This window comes from Caretta caretta, chromosome 6 (genome assembly GCF_965140235.1).
Source record: "Caretta caretta isolate rCarCar2 chromosome 6, rCarCar1.hap1, whole genome shotgun sequence".
Classification (NCBI taxonomy): domain Eukaryota; kingdom Metazoa; phylum Chordata; order Testudines; family Cheloniidae; genus Caretta; species Caretta caretta.
Window position 1 is genome coordinate 70,705,244 of NC_134211.1, and position 18,274 is coordinate 70,723,517.

At 47.5% G+C, this 18,274-nt stretch overlaps 1 protein-coding gene across 3 annotated transcripts in view; it reads right to left on the reverse strand.

Moving 5' to 3' along the window:
* Window positions 1-14,643, reverse strand: part of SPINT1 (serine peptidase inhibitor, Kunitz type 1) — a 29,940-nt gene extending 15,297 nt beyond the window's left edge. The window contains exons 1-2 of one of the 3 annotated variants that reach the window (XM_048855026.2): window positions 14,212-14,643; window positions 13,562-14,028 (exon numbers count right to left, since the gene is read on the reverse strand). In XM_048855026.2, coding sequence (XP_048710983.1) covers window positions 13,562-13,985 — 424 coding nt within the window. In that variant the 5' untranslated portion in view covers window positions 13,986-14,028; window positions 14,212-14,643. Of the gene's footprint in view, window positions 1-13,561; window positions 14,164-14,211 lie in introns of those variants that run through there. The other 2 variants (XM_048855024.2, XM_048855025.2) reach the window with 2 other exon arrangements.
* Window positions 14,644-18,274: the final 3,631 nt, after the last annotated feature.

Below are 18,274 nucleotides of genomic sequence, written 5' to 3' on the forward strand. Positions count from 1 at the left end.
CCACAGTATGCATCCGATGAAGTGAGCTGTAGCTCACGAAAGCTCATGCTCAAATAAATTAGTTAGTCTCTAAGGTGCCACAAGTACTCCTGTTCTTTTTGCGGATACAGACTAACACAGCAGCTATTCTGAAACCTGTCAAATATCCCAATGGTTAATTACCTTCACTATTAAAAATTTACACCTTATTTTCAATTTGAGTTTTTCTAGATTCGAGTTCCAGCCATTGGATCTTGCTGTGCCTTTTGCCTCCTAGATTAAATAGCCCTTTGGCGTTAGGCATCTTCTTCCTGAGTAAATACTTCTAAGCCATGATCAACTCACCTCTTGGCCCTCTCTTCAATAAACCAAATAGAATCAACCTCCTTAAGTCTCTCACTGTGAGATGCATTTTCCAGACCACAATTCTTTGCAGCTCTTCTCTGAGCTGCCTCCTATTTCCCCCCTCCCAAAATCCTTTAGAGTGTTGACACAAAAACTGGACAAAGTATTCTAGTAGCTTTGTGAGACCCTACTACTACTCTATATCACCTCCCCACTAAACAATTCTGTTTATACAGCCAAGCATCACATGAACCCTTTAGCCAGAGAATTACAGTGGATACTCAAGTTCTTTCCATGGCCACTGCTTGCCAAACCTCACATCCTGTAATTATGGCTTACATTCTATGTTCCTAGATGTAAGACCTCACATTTGGCTGTATGAAAACGTTTGATAGAAAACTGGGTACAAAAGCCATCCAGAGCACTCTGTATAAGTGACACATCCCTGTAATCAAATTTACCACTCCAGTCTTTAGGTCACCTGCAATCTTCATCAGCAATGATTTTACATTTTATTCCACAGAATTTTTGATAAAAATAATTCCTAAAAATGTAGAGCTGGAAGGCACCTCAAGAGGTCAGCTAGTGCCATCCCCCTATGCTGAAGCAGGATCAAGTGTACTGTGGGCACCCCATCCGACAGGTGTTTTGAATCCCCATCTTTGGGGTTTTTTTAAAACAGTTTATGCAAAGCCTCCCTTTGAAGCCTATTCCACTAGTTAACTATCCTTATAGTTAGAATGTTTTTCCTAATATCTAACTTAAATCTCCCTTGCTGCAGAGTAAGCCCATTACTTTTTGTCCTATCTTCAGTGGACACGAAGAACAACTGATCTCCATCCTCTTTATTACAGCCTGTAACATATTTGAAGACTTATCAGGTCCCCCCTCAATCTTCTTTTCTTAAGACTAAACATGCCCAGTTTTTTAACCTTTCCTCATAGATCATGTTTTCTAAACCTTTCATCATTTTTGTTGCTCTCCATTTTTGTTGCTCTCCAATTTGTCCACATGTTTCTGAAAGCGTGACACCCAAAACTGGACACAGTACTCCAGCTGAGCCTCACCAGTGCCAAGTACAGAAGAACAACTACCTCCCTTGTATTACATAGGACATTCGCATTAATACACCCCAGAATATTAGCCTTTTTCACAACTGCATCATCTTGTTGGCTTATATTCAATTTGTGATTCACTCTAACTTGTAAATCCTTTTCAGCAGTGCTACTACCTACTCAGTTATTCCCCATTTTGTAGCTGTGCATTTGATTTTTCCTTCCTAAGTATACTACATTGTTCTTGTCTTTACTGAATTTCATCTTGCTCATTTCAGACCAATTCTCCAATTTGCAAGGTCCTTTTGAATTCTAATCCTTGCCTCCAAAGTGCTTGTGAACCCTCCCAGCTTAGTGTCATCCAGAAATTATAAAAGCATATTTTGCCCTCCATTATCTGAGTCATTAAAGAAACTATTGACTAGTACCAGACTCAGGATAGTCCTCGGGTGGACCCCACAAATACACCGTCCTAGTATGACAGTGAACCACTGGTAAGTACCCTTTGAGCACGGTCTTGCAACCAGTTGTAAACCCAGTGCCCCCTTGGGGACGCTTGAGAGTCATGCTAGTTCGCTCAGGCAGGCAGCCGTTGAGGGGTCATGGCGTGCACCTCTCCCACTGCTGCCAGCCCTCTTCTCCTCCTCGCGCTCCTCCTGTGGCTGGACTCAAGCTGCGGCACATGCCCTGTGGCAAACCGCAGTCTGTCACCCCATCGCTGGCACCAAGGAGTTCGAGGAATGTATCCCTGTCTCCGAGTGCTGGGAATGGGGCTGCTAGAGAGGAGGGGAGGAGAACGAGACTGCCCCTCTCAGGGTTCTGTCGCCTGATGGGACTCCTGTGCTGCCTCCACTATAGGGTCCCGAGAAAGAGTATGAAAAAGTGTCTCTGTGTAGGCAAGTGTGTGCATGCATGCACTGTATGTATGTGTGTAAGAGACTGTCTTTGTGTAGGGAGGGGCATGTATTGCTGTGTGAATGAAATCTGCAGCCAAACTGACTTTTATTCCTTCTGCTGGCTTGCGCACACACACAAAAAAAATGACGACATAAAATGTGTGTATTCATTTCATAACAAGTTTTTAAAAAAGAAGGGAACTCTAAAAGAAATGTATTATTTCTTTTAACAAGTGAATGTGGTTGACTAGTAGTTGCAAAGAGCCAATGTATCAGACATGTCTCCCCACCTTTGTCTAGCTACATTATACTCTCTTTTTACCTGTATGTCCAGCACCTACCACCCTGGAGCCTTGCTCTTAGTTGGGGCCTGTAGGCACTAAACAACAATTGTAATACTAAATAATGTGGAAGTATATTTGTTAGTGCATGTTAGAGGTGTGGATCTGCATGCAGGTGTGGGAGTCTATTCCTACAGATTTAATTATATAGAGCCCACACCCCCACACACCCCAAACCTGTGCCCTGAGCCCCCTCCTGCACCCCAAACCCCTCGTCCCCAGCCTCACCAGAGAGCCCTCACCACCCAGCTGGAGCCTGCACCCCCTCCCACATTCCAAACCCCTTGGCCCCAACTCACAGACCCCTCCTGCCCCTCACACACCTCATCCTCAGCCCCACCCCAGAGCCTGTAATCCCAGCTGGAGCCCTCACCCCCCAGCAAACCCAATACCCTGCCCCAACCCAGAGCCCTCTTCTGCATCCAGAACCCCTCATTTCTGGCCTCATCTGGAGCCCACACCCCAAGCCCAGAGCCCATACCCCCTCACACACCCCAACCCCCTGTCCCAGCCCAGAGCCCTCTCCTGAACCCCAAACCCCTTATCCCCGGCCTAACCCCAGAGCCCACACCCCCAGCCGGAGCCCTCACATCCTCCCAAACCCAAACCCCTTGCCCCAGCCTGGTGAAAGTGATTAAGGGTGGGGGAGAGCAAGCGACAGAGGGAGGGGGGATGGAACAAGCAGGGATGGGGCCTCGGGGAAGGGGCGGGGCAGGGGTGTTTGGTTTTGTGCGATTAGAAAGTTGGCAAGCCTAAGGTCAGCAGGAGGTGACATACCTCCAAAATGTTCCTTTTAGGCAGAACGCAACAAAGACTTAGCTTCCTGCCTGGCCATCTGTGTATCCTATGCCTCACTATGTAGGCCTATTTGCATACAGAGCCACAGATAAAAGGAGAAGAAATCTACAGAACTAAACAAACAGTTTATCACTACAGACAAAGACAAATGAGCTGTAGCTCACGAAAGCTCATGCTCAAATAAATTGGTTAGTCTCTAAGGTGCCACAAGTACTCCTTTTCTTTTTACAGACAAAGGATTGTTCTGGTCTATTGGAGTGCAAAGTGACACACTGGGTCCTTCACCAAGGAGTAGGGTGGCCAACTTTCTAATTTGTTAAAAATGGACACTGAGCGCTGGAACCTCCCTGGCCCATCCTGCCTCTTCCCCTTCCTGCCCTCTCCCTGTTCTGCCTCTCCTCTCCATCGCCCACTGCTCTCTCTGCCTCCCTCCCTCCGCCAGCTGAGCAGGGCTCTAGGGGTGGAGGGGTGACCAGGACAGAACGTTCAAGGGGAGAGCCACGTTCTAGGGTGTGTGACTGGGGCAGGAAGAGCCACAATTGGGGGTGGGGAGGGAGGCGCAACTGGGGCAGGATGGGGGCAGCACTCCAGGGACAAGGCACAAAGGAGGCTGAGAGAGGGGCCTGGGCAGTGAGCTTCAGGATCCCTCCCCCCAGGTGCTGGTCACCAGTACCTCTCTCCGCTGGAGCCAGGCAGTTCCTGAGAGCTCCTCCAGCTCCCGCAGCAGCTGCTCTTCCCACTCTCCCGGTGGTAGAGCAGAAGCTGACTGCGGACAGTTACTCAGGTAACCGGACTTTTGGTGTCCGGTCAGCAGTACTGACCAGACACTGTCAGGTTCCCCTTTTCAACCAAACTTTCAGGTCAAAAACAAGACACCTGGCAACCTGACCACAAAGGCCAGATGACACATGCTCGTCTCATGAAAGAAGGGACATAGCCAGCCTGGCTGTAAAGTGCTGCAAGCATTTTGGGTGAGCAATATTTGGTTTGTTATATTTGATTTCACTGTAAACATATCCAAGTGCTGTGTATCCAGCAGAGCGGTGCTCTGAAGTGGGACTGGTAAACTGGGGTGCACCGTGTCTTTGGAAACAGCAAATCTGTGAATGGTAGGAGGGTCCAGTGGACCAGGGACTGAATGTGCTAATTGCTAACCTGTCAAGTGACAGCAGGGCCTGGGAGACCTAGTGGGGAGTGCTTGCATTGCCTGTGGAGATGGGGCACTGACCCACAGCAGGCAAAGACAAGGCTTCCTCACGGTAAAGGCAGGTGGTATCAAGGTGCCACACAAGGCTGCATACCCCTGGGAAGTGTCTCACCCACATTGTAGCAATTTCATCTAGAGCACATTTCCCTAGTTTGCTTATGAGAACATCATGTGGGACTGCATCAAAAGCCTTCCTTAAAAAGAAAAAAAAATTCAAGATATAGCACATCTACTGTATTGTGTCCAGTTCTGGGTGCCACATTTCAGGAAAGATATGGACAAATTGGAGAAAGTCCAGAGGAGAGCAACAAAAATTATTAAAGGTCTAGAAAACATGACCTATGAGGGAAGATTGAAAAAACTGGGTTTGTTCAGTTTGGAGAAGAGAAGACTGAGAGGGGACATGATAATAGCTTTCAAGTACATAAAAGGGTGTTACAAGGAGGAGGGAGAAAAATTTTTTTGCTTAACCTCTGAGGATAGGACAAGAAGCAATGGGCTTAAATTGCAGCAAGGGTGGTTTAGATTGGACATTACGAAAAACTTCCTAAACTGTCAGAGTGGTTAAGCACTGGAATAAATTGCCTAGGGAGGCTGTGGAATCTCCATCATTGGGGATTTTTAAGAGCAGGTTGGACAAACACCTGTCAGGGATGGTCTAGATAATACTTAGTCCTGCCATGAGTGCAGGGGACTGGACTAGATGACTCTCGAGGTCCCTTCCAGTCCCTTCCTGCACACAGCAATTAAAGCTACTGAATAAGAGGCATGTCACTGTCAGCCCTCCCATGTACACTGCATTAATGGGACACACTTATTTTGAAGACTATTTCCCACCACCTCCCCTGTCAACATAAAGGTCTGGTTGACACCATGACACACCTATCAGTAACTATTAGGATGAGACCAGTCCGACTGGACTATATCCATGGCAACAGGCTATGAACTTTCAACACGTCAAGGTATTTTCAGCTGACATTTCTACATGTCTCCACAATTAATGAGAGCCTTAAATGACCTCCGGAAAAGCATGTGCTAGTACTTATAAAACAGACAGGTTAAAGGCACTCAGTGTAGTGCCCAGACACCCAGAGTGTGACACTCAGGCCAGGTACTGAACTCACCATATGAACAGAAGCCCTAAACACTGTGGCAATGCTGTGGGGCCATTTCACAGGCTGAGGCGGGCAGGGGGCTGCACGAGGAGATCTCCCCTTGGAAGGAGAGGCACATTGGCATGGCAAAGGCACTGCAGGGAGATCTGCCACTCTGTGGATCAAAGGCCTGAGTAGGGACAGACAAAAGGCTCCAGCTGCTATTTGATGAGTTGTCAGAGTTTGGTTTGTTGGCAGGGCAGGGAAGAGGAAGGATTCATTTTACCTGCACAGCCATTTGGGCTTTGCATTTGCCAGGGACAGCATGGCTTCCAAGAAATCTAATGAAGGCCATTCACATGCCAAATATTTCACTGCAGATCAGTTTAGCACTTACATCCAGCTCCCCCAGGATTCTGGGTAGAGCAGCAGCACTTTCTCCTCTTTGAGTCACCCTGACTAACAGGTCAGTTCAGTTCTAGATTCCATCTCTATGACTCAGCCAGTCCCCTCCATCACCATCTCGTCATCCCCATTTAAAAAAAAAAGGCCAATCACTTGCACACAAGCAAAGTCTCTTACAAGGAGAGAAGGAGTTTTACCAGACATTCAGGGTCTGGTTTTCAGAGTGCTGAGAATCCTCTTCTTTCCTCCATAGACCTCAGCTGGACTTGTGACTACTCAACACCTTCAGAAAAAAAAAACAAACGGGTTTTTTTATTTATTTAGAGAGAACCCTTACTGTCAGCCCAGCTCATTCAAGTAGGAACTGACTCTAACTGACACTTGCGCAAGCTGTAACATTCTTCACCTGCAGCTGGGTGAAATTCTCTCTTACCTCTAGAATTTGTGTTTGCTTTGAAATCATTTTCCAGCTAATCTTTACAACCAAATGCTCCCTGGACAGGGACAATCATCAGCAACAGGAAGTGTCTTTTGGAAGGTAATTTTCCTATGTGAACCCATCAGCAAACAGAACTCCACAAAGTTAAGAGAATTTGGTACTTACACCTTCGAAAAGTCTCCATTAAAAAGGAAAACTGCTGGAATTTTTAGTGCTTTTGAGTATAGAAAGTTTCAGAAAAATGTACATAAACAAGTAATTAAAGCTGTTGTTAACTTTCATGATTTTATCATGAGTCTCGTGATACCTGATGTTTTTCCAAAAGGCCCAGCCCCCTGGAGTCATGCAGTTATGTGAGAATCTCAGCTTTCATTAAAATAATATTAAAAAGTTTCTAGCCTTATAATTTCAGAGAAAAGCTTGAGGGGGAAAAAAAAAGGCAAAAAAAGCAAAAGGAAAATAAAAATGACTCAAAATCTTTTGATTTTTTTTAATCTCATGCTTTTTAAGCCAATCTCATGATTTCTGAAAGTGAGAGACTGGCAATACTGAGATTATAAAGCAGTATTTAGAAAGATACCGGAAAACGATTTAAAATCTGCACTGATCAGAATTAGGAAGTTTTCCCTCTAGAAATCTTAAGAGTCAAATGCTACCCAAACAAACATGCTGAAAAAACTGATTAGCAAGGTAGTTTTATACACATAACCAGGCAGAGACCGACAATGAAGTTGTGTACCACTGCTAAACAAACACTCCCCATACAAAGTACACTGCTCTTTCATCCCTTCCCCAAGGAAGGTATTCAGAAGCAAATAATTTCCTGAGAGTGTTTCTCTCTTCACAGTAACAAGCCAATGTCATGAATGGGAACATTGTGGTTGCCAGGTAGAAGGGAGTTGAATTTCATTAAGGAAAAAAAAATGCTTCTGAAGGAGGTGGGGGAATACAAATCAAAATGCGTGGGCGAGAGGGGAAAATGCAATATTTCCTTGTTTGGAAGCAATCTCTCAGGAATACCTCCTACAGACCGCAAAAAGAAAAGGAGTACTTGTGGCAGTACTTAGAGACTAACAAATTTATTTGAGCATAAGCTTTCGTGAGCTACAGAGGTATTACAAAAAGTACATAATTTAACAGAAAATAATCCCCGCTACAGAAGCATTATAAAAGTTGGTTTAAAAGTTCTGAAGAAAGGTTCTCATTCTGTAATAACGTATTAAGGATTTTTCCATAAGGGTTTTTAAAAGGGTGCTCACTGCAGTTCAAGCCCAATCTCATTATAACCATGGGGGCAACCCAACAGGACTCCCAGTGCTTCCACCTTGTTCACTCCAACTGAAGTAAGTAAAAAGAAAACTGAATGCATCTGATGAAGTGAGCTGTAGCTCACGAAAGCTTATGCTCAAATAAATTGGTTAGTCTCTAAGGTGCCACAAGTACTCCTTTTCTTTTTGCGAATACAGACTAACACGGCTGTTACTCTGAATCCAACTGAAGTGTTTCTCAAGGGTCACTGCTTTAGAATAAAGCAGCTTGCCACACCGCTCAGGGTTTGTGAGAGGCAAACATTATTTCCTTGAAGCATAGAGGGAATTCCCAGGAGAAGGTTCTTCTGCTGATCTTTGTTTTTGCTGGTTTCATTAATTTGGGATCAATTTGCTAGCGTGGTTTGAGTCTTAAAACACGCAGCACCAAGTTTTACCCTCAGGCAGATACATGCTCACTGCTCCCAGCATGGTCAATCAGTAGTGACCAAGCAAGTGTGTGTAGAGGTCAAGCATCTGTGTACTGCACCTTTAATTATAGAGCAACCGCCCCACCTGATGCAGGGGCTCTTTCAGCTGAAAAAAAAAAAACAAAAAAACACAAAAAATGCCTTAGGCAACAGGCTTAATGAGCAGTCTGGCTTGTAGAAGCCAGCAGACTCCATTACGGGAGCATGATGTATCTCATATCGGGTTATTCACTAAAGGCAGGAGAGAAGGCTCTGTTCGATAGGCATAGCTGTGCTACATTTATTACAAAATAGAAGTTAGTCCAGAGCATTTGGGCTGGGTATCAGCTCAGAGAAGTAGCCTACAGTTTGGCTACATAGCTGAACCTTGAATCTGCAAATCTGGGTTGGAAATTTGGTGAGAACATGCATTTCCAGAGTCCTGCAGGTTAACTGTCATGAGACACAAACTGGAGGCAAATCAAGTGTAACCAAGTATTTCACAATATTAACAAAAGATTCAGTTCTAGAAATGGGTAAAGGTTCAGGGAAGTTATTTTCCACTCCCAAACTGGTTTGCCTAAATCCAGAATAAACCTCTGTAGTCTTAAACTTTGCACGCTATTATTGCTAGTAAAAATCACAGTGAGCCCTGCCTTGAGAGCCAGAGAGAAGCCTTAGAACAAAGTCTGTGCTTGAAATGCCAGAGGAACACATGCTGTGCCTTCAAGGATAATAATATGACCAGAGACTCAGGAGAGCAGTTAGCCTGTGTGTCGGAGGGAGCAGATGATGATTGTTGCCTTAATAGGGGACCCAGTTAAATCAGAGCATCCCCCTAGCACAGTGAACACACTCTTAGAGGAGACCCCAAAGTTATATTTTAGACTCAGTGTTCCCCACTCTTGCAATTTTATCCTGAGTTTCAGGAGTTGGGGATTTTTTCTAAAAGCCCCCGCTGCTGGAATCACAAGATGGCAGGAGAAATGCAGCTTTCATTTTGAAAAGTTTTAGCCTTCATTATTGCAGGGGGAAAAAAATATGACTAGAAAAGCACAACCCAAGTGTTTAGTAAAGGCTCAGAATCCAGAAGCCAGAGAGAACCCCAAATATATTTTTCAAATCTCATGATTTTTACATCAGTCTCCTGATTTTATTAGGGCCTAACTCATGATTTTAAATGCTTGGGGGTTGGCAATAGTGCATAGGCCAGAGGTGGGCAAACTACGGCCCGCGGGACTGTCCTGCCCGGCCCCTGAGATCCCAGCCGGGGAGGCTAGCCCCTGGCCCCTCCCCTGCTGTTCCCTCTCCCCAGCAGCCTCAGCTGGCAGGGCTGCGAGCTCCTGCCGGGCGGCGCAGCTGCCAGTCCTGCGGCTCTGAGCAGCATGGTAAGGGCACGGGGCAGTTGGATAAGGGGCAGGAGGTCCTGTGGGGCAGTCAGGAGACAGGGAGCAGGGGGCGGTTAGATGGAGTGGAGGTTCGGGGAGGGGGGGGCGTGGTCAGGGGACGGGGGTGTGGATAGGGGTCAGAGCAGTCAGGGGACAAGGATCGGGGGGGTTGGATAGGGGGTGGAGTCCGGGGGGGGCGGTTGGGGCGGGGGGTCCTGGGAGGGGGCAGTCAGGGGACAAGGAGGAGGGGGGGGTTGGACAGGTTGGGAGTTCTGAGGGGGGCAGTCAGGGGGCAGGAAGTGGGAGGGGGCAGATGGGGGGAGGGGCCAGGCTGTTTGGGGGAAGCACAGCCTTCCCTACCCGGCCCTCCATACAGATTTGGAACCCCAATGTGGCCCTTGGGCCAAAAAGTTTGCCCACCCCTGGTGTAGTCTCAAACAGTGCTGCATCCTGGAGCTCTAACATAACAACTGTAGTACAACTTGTGAAGACTGTATGGTCTGTCTAGTCTCCACTAGAAGACTAACCCACGGAATGTCAGTATTATTTAGGATTGCCAACTTTCTAATAGCACAAAACTGAACAGCCCCACCCCTTCTCTGAGGCCCCACCCCACTCAATCCATTCCCCCTCTCCCCGCTGCTGGCTCTCCCAAATCCTCACTCAGTTTCACTGGGCTGGGACAGGGGGTTGGGGTGTGGGATGGGGTGAAGGCTCTGGCTGGGGGGTGCAGGAGGGTGCTCTGGGCTGGTGCTGAGGGGTTCAGAGTGCAGGAGCAGACTCAGGGCTGGGGCAGAGGGTGTGGGCTCTGAGGTGGGGATGAGGGGTTTGGGGTGCAGGAGGGGGCTCAGGTCTAGGGCAGGGGGTTGGATTCGGGAGGTGGTGCAGGCTCTGGGAGGGAGTTAAGGTGCGGGAGGGGGCTCAGGGCTGGGGCAGGGGAGTCAAGGTGAGGGAGGGAGTGCAAGCTCTGGAAGGGAGTTAGGGTGCAGGACAGGGTTCCAACCTGGGGCAGAGGATTGGGATGCAGGAGGGAGATTGGAACGCAGTCTCCAGCCGGGCAGCACTTACCTCCGCAGCTCCCGGTCAGCGGCACAGCTGGGCTAAGGCAGGCTCTCTGCCTGCCCTGGCTCTGTGCAGCTCCCGAAAGCAGCTGGCATGTCCCTGCAGCCCCCAGGTGGAGGGGCCAGGGTGCTCTGCGCACTGCCCGTTCCCACAAGCGCCAGCCAATGGGAGCTGCAGAGCCAGCCCTGAGGGGTGGGGGGATGCAGTGCACAGAGCTTCCCTGATCACCCCTGCACCTAGGAGCCGGACATGCCATATGCTGCCGGGAGCTGCACAGAGCCAGGGCAGGCAGGCAGCCTCCCTTGGCCCTGCTGTGCCACCGACCAGACTTTTAACAGCCCGAAGCCAGCAGGGTGCATTTTCGACCAGGGGTCCTGTCGAAAACCTGGCCACCCTAATATTATATAAGTAGTAATACTATGATAGCTCCTTGAAAAGGTCTTAAAAGGAAACATTACTAATTCCCTTTTCAGCACCAGCTAGGTGCAGCCATTGACTAGAGGCAATCTGCTGTCCTGGAAATACACCCTTGCAATCTTTCTCCTCTCGCCCATGCAGTGGAAGTGATGCACTCACCTCTCCTGCTAAAACAAGACCTTTATTCTATGCTGAATTCCGCTTCTGATGACCTAGTTATGTCATCATACTGTGTAGTATTTTTTGGCTCTGAACCAAAAGTTCTAGAATGTCTAAACAATCCTACTGTAAACTAGGCACCATCTAATATAGTTTGATTGGTCATCCTTTATTTTTCACCCTTCTTCTCAGGCTTGGAATGTTTGTCAGTAATTATCCTGTGTCTCTTCTCAGCAACCATTCTGTTTCACCTAAGTTAAACTGCAAAGATTTTGCTGCCAGTTAAAACTTGTTTAAGAGTAGGAAAACATGCTTTCCCCCCCCCCCCAAGAGTGTCATCAGCATTGTAGTTTAACAAAGTTGTCTCACTAGGATGCTGAGAAAATAGGGACTGCAAACTTCCTGGTTTCTGTGCTATGGTTATGTTGTCACAAGTACTGTACAAGTAGGAAATTAAGACAAGGGGATGTTGGATGGAATGAAGTCTTTCCAGCATCCACGTGGTGTAAAATCCAGCATGAGAGAGGAGCTGAACGCCCTATTAAGCAGGTTTTGGGTGGCATTCCCAACAGAACCCTTCATCGTTTTTCTCCCCTCTCATAAGTTTCTTTAGTACTTCCTGTGGCACTGGAGAGATCCCAGAATGCATTGTTCTGTGATTTCTGAACTACCATCGAGGGAGGCTTCTGGTATTGCTTATTTTGGGATAAATGTGTTGAACCAACAAGACTTAAGCGCAGAGGGAAAAGGGAAGAACATAACATTTACAAGTTAGTTAAGATTAATATCTGTGCCCCACACCTTGGTTTGTAGGATATTGGTTACAGAGTAACAGGTTTAACTCATCTTTGTTTTTGAGAAGGAAGGACCTCAGCCTACAATCAAGGCATAGGCGAGATCAAGCAGAGATGAACAACAGACATATTACAATGAAAGGAGATACACATCCTAGCAGCAGTGTGAGAGAAGTGGTGATAGGTAGTAACATTCAAGACTCAGCATGGGAGGATTAGTAGGAGTTGTTTGGGTAAGCTACACCCTCTTGAATTCCCTCCTCTGTGTTGTCTTCTACAGATAGCAAGAACTAATCAATTCCACTTTTCCCTGCTCTTGAACTTATGTTTCCAGCACACATGGGGTCTTTTTGGTATTCTTGCAACTTCCAGTAGAAATCATGGCATCAGAGACCTCTCAACTCACCTAGGAGAGCCTATGACTACCTGCCCATACACCTGCCACACTGGTATCCTTAGAAGCTGGTACTCTTAATAGAGCCACCCCCTCCAACCCACAGCTGTGTTGGGAGGGGAGAAAAGGAAGATCAGCATATTCAAATAACCTCAGAACAGCCTCTTGTAACCTACCAACTTGTTGGGTCCGAACCCCATGGATTCAAAAAGCCAGTACATGACCAGAGATCTGATCCAACTATGAAACAGGCTCCAGTACTGTAAGACATTTGGGGGGGTGAGGAGGAGAAAAAGAGGTGCCAGACCCATAGCTATATATCTTAATACTTTGCATGTCTATAGTACCTTTCAGCTGAAGACTTCAAAATGCTTTACAAGAGGTTAATTACAGGTGATTTTACTTTATGAAAGTGCTTCCCATCCAGTGCCCTATACAGAGATGCAACCTTTATAAAATTTTCACTTAAACAGTTAGGATCCAAAAATCCAAATAAAAGACTTCCTGAAATCCATTCAAAAAACTCAACCCATCCAAATACTAATTCACTCCTGCCCACCAAAAGCCTAGCAAAACAGAAAGGCCTTGCCACCCAAGCAGATCCAGACTTTAGCACTCCAAGGGGGGAAATAGTTTCCATACCAGAGAACCCCCTCTCTGCCTCCAGCCCCTTCACAATTCAGCTATTAGTGAACCACGGCTAAAAACATTACAATATTTAGATTTAATGTGCTTTCAAGTTTCTATTCTAAATTCCTTGTAGGAAGGACCACATCTTACTCTATTTTTGTACCACATCAAGACCATGTTTGGCACTCAGTGAGCCCCTTCAGAGAAGTACTGTATTACCCCATCTCTCCTCCCTGGGAGAACTGAGGCACAGAGTTTAAGGCATCTGATTGACGTTGTGGAGTGAACCAGCGGCAGAGCCTTAACTCTCAGACCCTTACTCCGACTATTTGACAATGCAGCCACCCCGTTTACAATGGAAGGAGGAGAGAAGGCCCCAGACAGATTTAAATGAACACACCCAACAGCAAATTCAATCACACGCTCGTTGTGTCTGCTCACCACCAGATCCTTGCTCCCGCACGTCCACGTAGGCATCGTACACTTCCCTCCTGACGTAGTTGAGGAAGCCCACCTTCCTGGCAAACTTGCAGACGAAAGCTTGCTCGTAGAGGCAGTCCAGGAGGAAGCAGCCTTGGATGCGGTCTTCCTCCCCGTGTGGGTCCTGCTGCACCAGGGCCAGGTTGCAAGCAGGCTCCTTACAGCAGGCCCGCACGCAGTCCTTGCTCCGATGAACCCGGGGGGAGGACAGGAAGGTGGCCCCGTTCTTCACCGAGGCATCACTGTCCAGCACGAACTCAGGCATCCCTGCAGTGAAATGGGCCAGGCAGGTTTCGCCAAAGGACGCTCCCTCCTGCCCCAGAACGGCAGCCGTCAGCAGCTGGATCAGGAGGCCAGCCTGGAGCAGGGCTCTGCCGCTGGCCATCTTAACGCGGGTCTTTTCTCTCCGTCTCCAAGCTCTGCTCTTCCTGGGTGGCGCGGGAGGAGAGGAGGTGAGAGAAGACAAGTTAAAAGGCTGACAAAGTAACCGTTTCTCTGCCTGGCTCTTTAGGACACACTCGGAGGAGAGGGGTCAGATTGCAGCCCTCAGTTTTCCGCTCCTTGTGGCCCCATTTAACTTATTAACGAAGCATCATTAATATAAAACCTACCTTCCCAAGCGCCACGGACCCGGATGTTCTGCTCCGACAGTAGGTTCTAGGTGGAGGTGTGACGCCGCCGGATTCTTCTTTGTTGAATACAGCCCAGTCCTCTGCCTGCTTAGTAGCCGAGGTGAGGCCTCCAGCCCAGGTTCCTACAGCTTTGTCTGACTTTCCCCTCTCCCTACGGCATGGGTCCCGCTTCCCTTTCCCCCCTCTAGTAGCTACTCCGTGTGCCTGTTCTCTGTTTTTCTGTTCACCACCACCACCTGTAGAGTTTCAGGTGAAACTGACTCAGAGCCTAGCAGCGTAGGGTGTTTCCCTTTCCTCTGAGCACATCCACCTTTAACCCCTTCTCTGCCTGCACCTTAGGTGTGCCCTTCAGGAGCAGACAGGCAGGAAAAGACAAAGGAGGAGATCCGGGTGCAGGAAGTGAAACCCAACTCCCTGAGAGGGGGAAAAAAAAATCAAGTCACTCCCCTCTATACCTGACTAACTAGACAAGAGGGAGGAGAAGGGGAGAGAAGAGGCTGCTAAGGGTCTTTCACCTCTTCAAAGGAGGAGGGATCTGCTGAGCAAAAAGCAACAGACCGCACACTCCAACTGAGAGACCTGCATGGTGGGGAGACTTCCAAGCAGCCTGCACTGCTCTCCTCATGATTCCTACAGGGGTAGACCACCTTGAGATGGGGGAGAAGGCAGTAGTGCTGCCGTTCTGTTTCCCTCCCCAGGGACAAAGATTATCATTTGCCACTTGCTGTAAAGCACTTGTGTGTGTGGGTGTGTTATTTCCATGCGTGCTTGAAGTCTCTATTAGATTGTAAACTCAACTGTCTTTATGTGCGTGTTGTACAGCAGTGGTTCTCACCCTTTCCAGACTACTGTACCCCTTTCAAGAGTCTGATTTGTCTTGCATAACCCCAAGTTTCGCCTCAGTTAAAAACCACTTGCTTACAAAATCAGACATAAAAATACAAAAGTGTCACAGCACATTACTGAAAAATTGCTTACTCTCTCAATTTTACCATATACTTCTAAAATAAATCATTGGACTATAAATATTGTACTTACATTTCAGTTTATAGTATATAGACCAATATAAACAGGTTGTTGTCTGTATAAAATTTTAGTTTGTACTGACTTTGCTAGTGCTTTTTATGTAGCCTGTTGTAAAACTAGGCAACTATCTAGATGAGTTGAGGTATCCCCTGGAAGACCTCTGTATTCCCAGGGGTATGTGTGTACTCCTGGTTGAGAACCACTGTTGTACAGCGTCAGCAATTAGCCATTAGAATATTATTATTAATAATAATTATTGTTATTTTGGTCAGTTTGTATTTTATAAGCAAAATATTGACTAGTTTCCCTCCCAAAAGCTCTCCCCACCAGGTGTACTTCAATGGAGTTAAAAGGTGTGCATCAGTTCTTTTCCCCAAATGTCTCTAATAGCTTTCAGGTGTTGTCAGGTACAGTATAGTTCAGTCTTAGAAACATCCGTGGTGTCTGTTTCCTCTTTACGCAAATTTGCTGGAACCTTCGGGGAGTGAGAACTGCATACTGCAGCTTGACAGATATAATTTGATATATTTTCTGTACTTCTGCTTGTGTTTGTGCATCCAGGCTTAATTCTTCTTCCTATGGCAGGGGTGTGCAAACTTTTTGTCCCGAGGACCACATCGGGGTTGCAAAACTTTGTGGAGGGCCGGGTAGGGAAGGCTGTGCTTCCCCAAACAGTCTGGCCCCCAACCCCTCCCACTTCCCGCCCCCGACTACCCCCTTAGAACCGCTGACCCATCCAATCCCCACCTTGTCCCCTGCCCTCCTGAGACCCCCTGTCAAGGTTCCTCCCCCACTCTGAACTCTAGGGTACAGATGTGGGGACCTGCATGAAAAAACCTCCTAAGCTTATCTTTACCAGCTTAGGTCAAAACTTCCCCAAGGTACAAAATATTACACCCGTTATCCTTGGAATGGCCGCTACCACCACCAAACTAATACTGGTTACTGGGGAAGAGCTGTTTGGACGCGTCTTTCCCCCCAAAATACTTCCCAAAACCTTGCACCCCACTTCCTGGACAAGGTTTGGTAAAAAGCCTCACCAATTTGCATAGGTGACCACAGACCCAGACCCTTGGATCTTAAGAACAATGAACAATCCTCCCAACACTTGCACCCCCCCCCCTCTCCTGGGAAATGTTGGATAAAAAGCCTCACCAATTTGCATAGGTGACCACAGACCCAGACCCTTGGATCTTAAGAACAATGAACAATCCTCCCAACACTTGCACCCCCCCCCTCTCCTGGGAAATGTTGGATAAAAAGCCTCACCAATTTGCATAGGTGACCACAGACCCAAACCCTTGGATCTGAGAACAATGAAAAAGCATTCAGTTTTTTACAAGAAGACTTTTAATAAAAAATAGAAGTAAATAGGAATAAAGAAATCCCCCCTGTAAAATCAGGATGGTAGATATCTTACAGGGTAATTAGATTCCAAAACATAGAGAACCCCTCTAGGCAAAACCTTAAGTTACAAAAAAGATACACAGACAGAAATAGTTATTCTATTCAGCACAATGCTTTTCTCAGCCATTTAAAGAAATCATAATCTAACACATACCTAGCTAGATTACTTACTAAAAGTTCTAAGACTCCATTCCTGTTCTGTCCCTGGCAAGAAGCAGCATACAGACACAGACCCTTTGTTTCTCTCCCTCCTCCCAGCTTTTGAAAGTATCTTGTCTCCTCATTGGTCATTTTGGTCAGGTGCCAGCGAGGTTACCTTTAGCTTCTTAACCCTTTACAGGTGAGAGGAGCTTTCCCCTGGCCAGGAGGGATTTCAAAGGGGTTTACCCTTCCCTTTATATTTATGACACCCCCCCCCAACCCTAACCTCTCCCCCGGGACCCCACCCCCTATCCAACCCTCCCTGTCCCCTGACTGCCCTGCCCCCGACAGTCCCCCGGGACTCCCACGCTTATCCAACCCACCCCCGTTCCCCGTCCCCTGACCGCCCACCCAGAACATCCGCCCCATCCAACCACCCCTGTCCCCTGACTACCCCCAGGGACCCCCTGCCCCTTATCCAAACCCCTGGTCCCCTTATCATGCCGCTCAGAGCAGTATGTCTGGTAGCCGCACCGCTTGGCTGGAGCCAGACATGCTGCCGCGCTGCCCTGCAGGAGCTCACAGCTCTGCTGCCCAGAGTGCTGGTGATGAAGTGGCGTATCTGCGAGGGAGGGGAGACAGCAGGGGAGGGGCTGGGGGCTAGCCTCCCTGGCTGGGAGCTCAAGGGCCAGACAGGACAGTCCCACGGACCGGATGTGGCCCTCAGTTCCACAGTTTGCCCACGTCTGTCCTACAGGCTGGTAACTGGAGTCTCTGTACAGTGTATTACAGGCTGGGCACCATCGCATCCTGTAGAACGTGCCTAAAACCCTTCACCTGCTGTTAGTCCTCTGCCCTTATCCCTACGTTGTTCATAAGAGCATAAGTATGGCCATACTGGGTCAGACCAATGGGCCACCGAGCTCAGTATCCTATCTTCTGACAGTGGCTAAATCTAGATGGTTCAGAGGGAATGAACAGAACAGGGCAGCTATCAAGCGATCCATCCCCTGTCATCCAGTCCCTGCTTCTGGCAGTTGGAGGTTTAGGGACACCCAGTGCTTGGGGTTGCGTCCCTGACCATCTTGGCTAACAGCCACTGATGGACTTATCCTGTGTGAAGTTATCTAATTCTTTTTTGAACCCAGTTATATTTTTGGCCTTCACAACATTCATTCTCTGGCATGAGTTACAAAGGTTGACTGTGTGTTGTGTGAAGAAGTACTTCCTTCTATTTGTTTTAATGCTGTTGCCTATTAATTTCATTGGGTGACCCTTGGCTCTTGTATTATGTAAAGGGTAAATAACACTTCCCTATTCGCTTTTTCCACATCATTCATGGTTTTATAGACCTCGATCATATCGCCCCTTAGTCATCTCTTTTCTAAACTAAACAGTCCAAGTCTTTTTAATCTCTCCTCAAGCTGTTCCATACCCCTCATCATTTTCCCCCCAACTGTACTTTTTC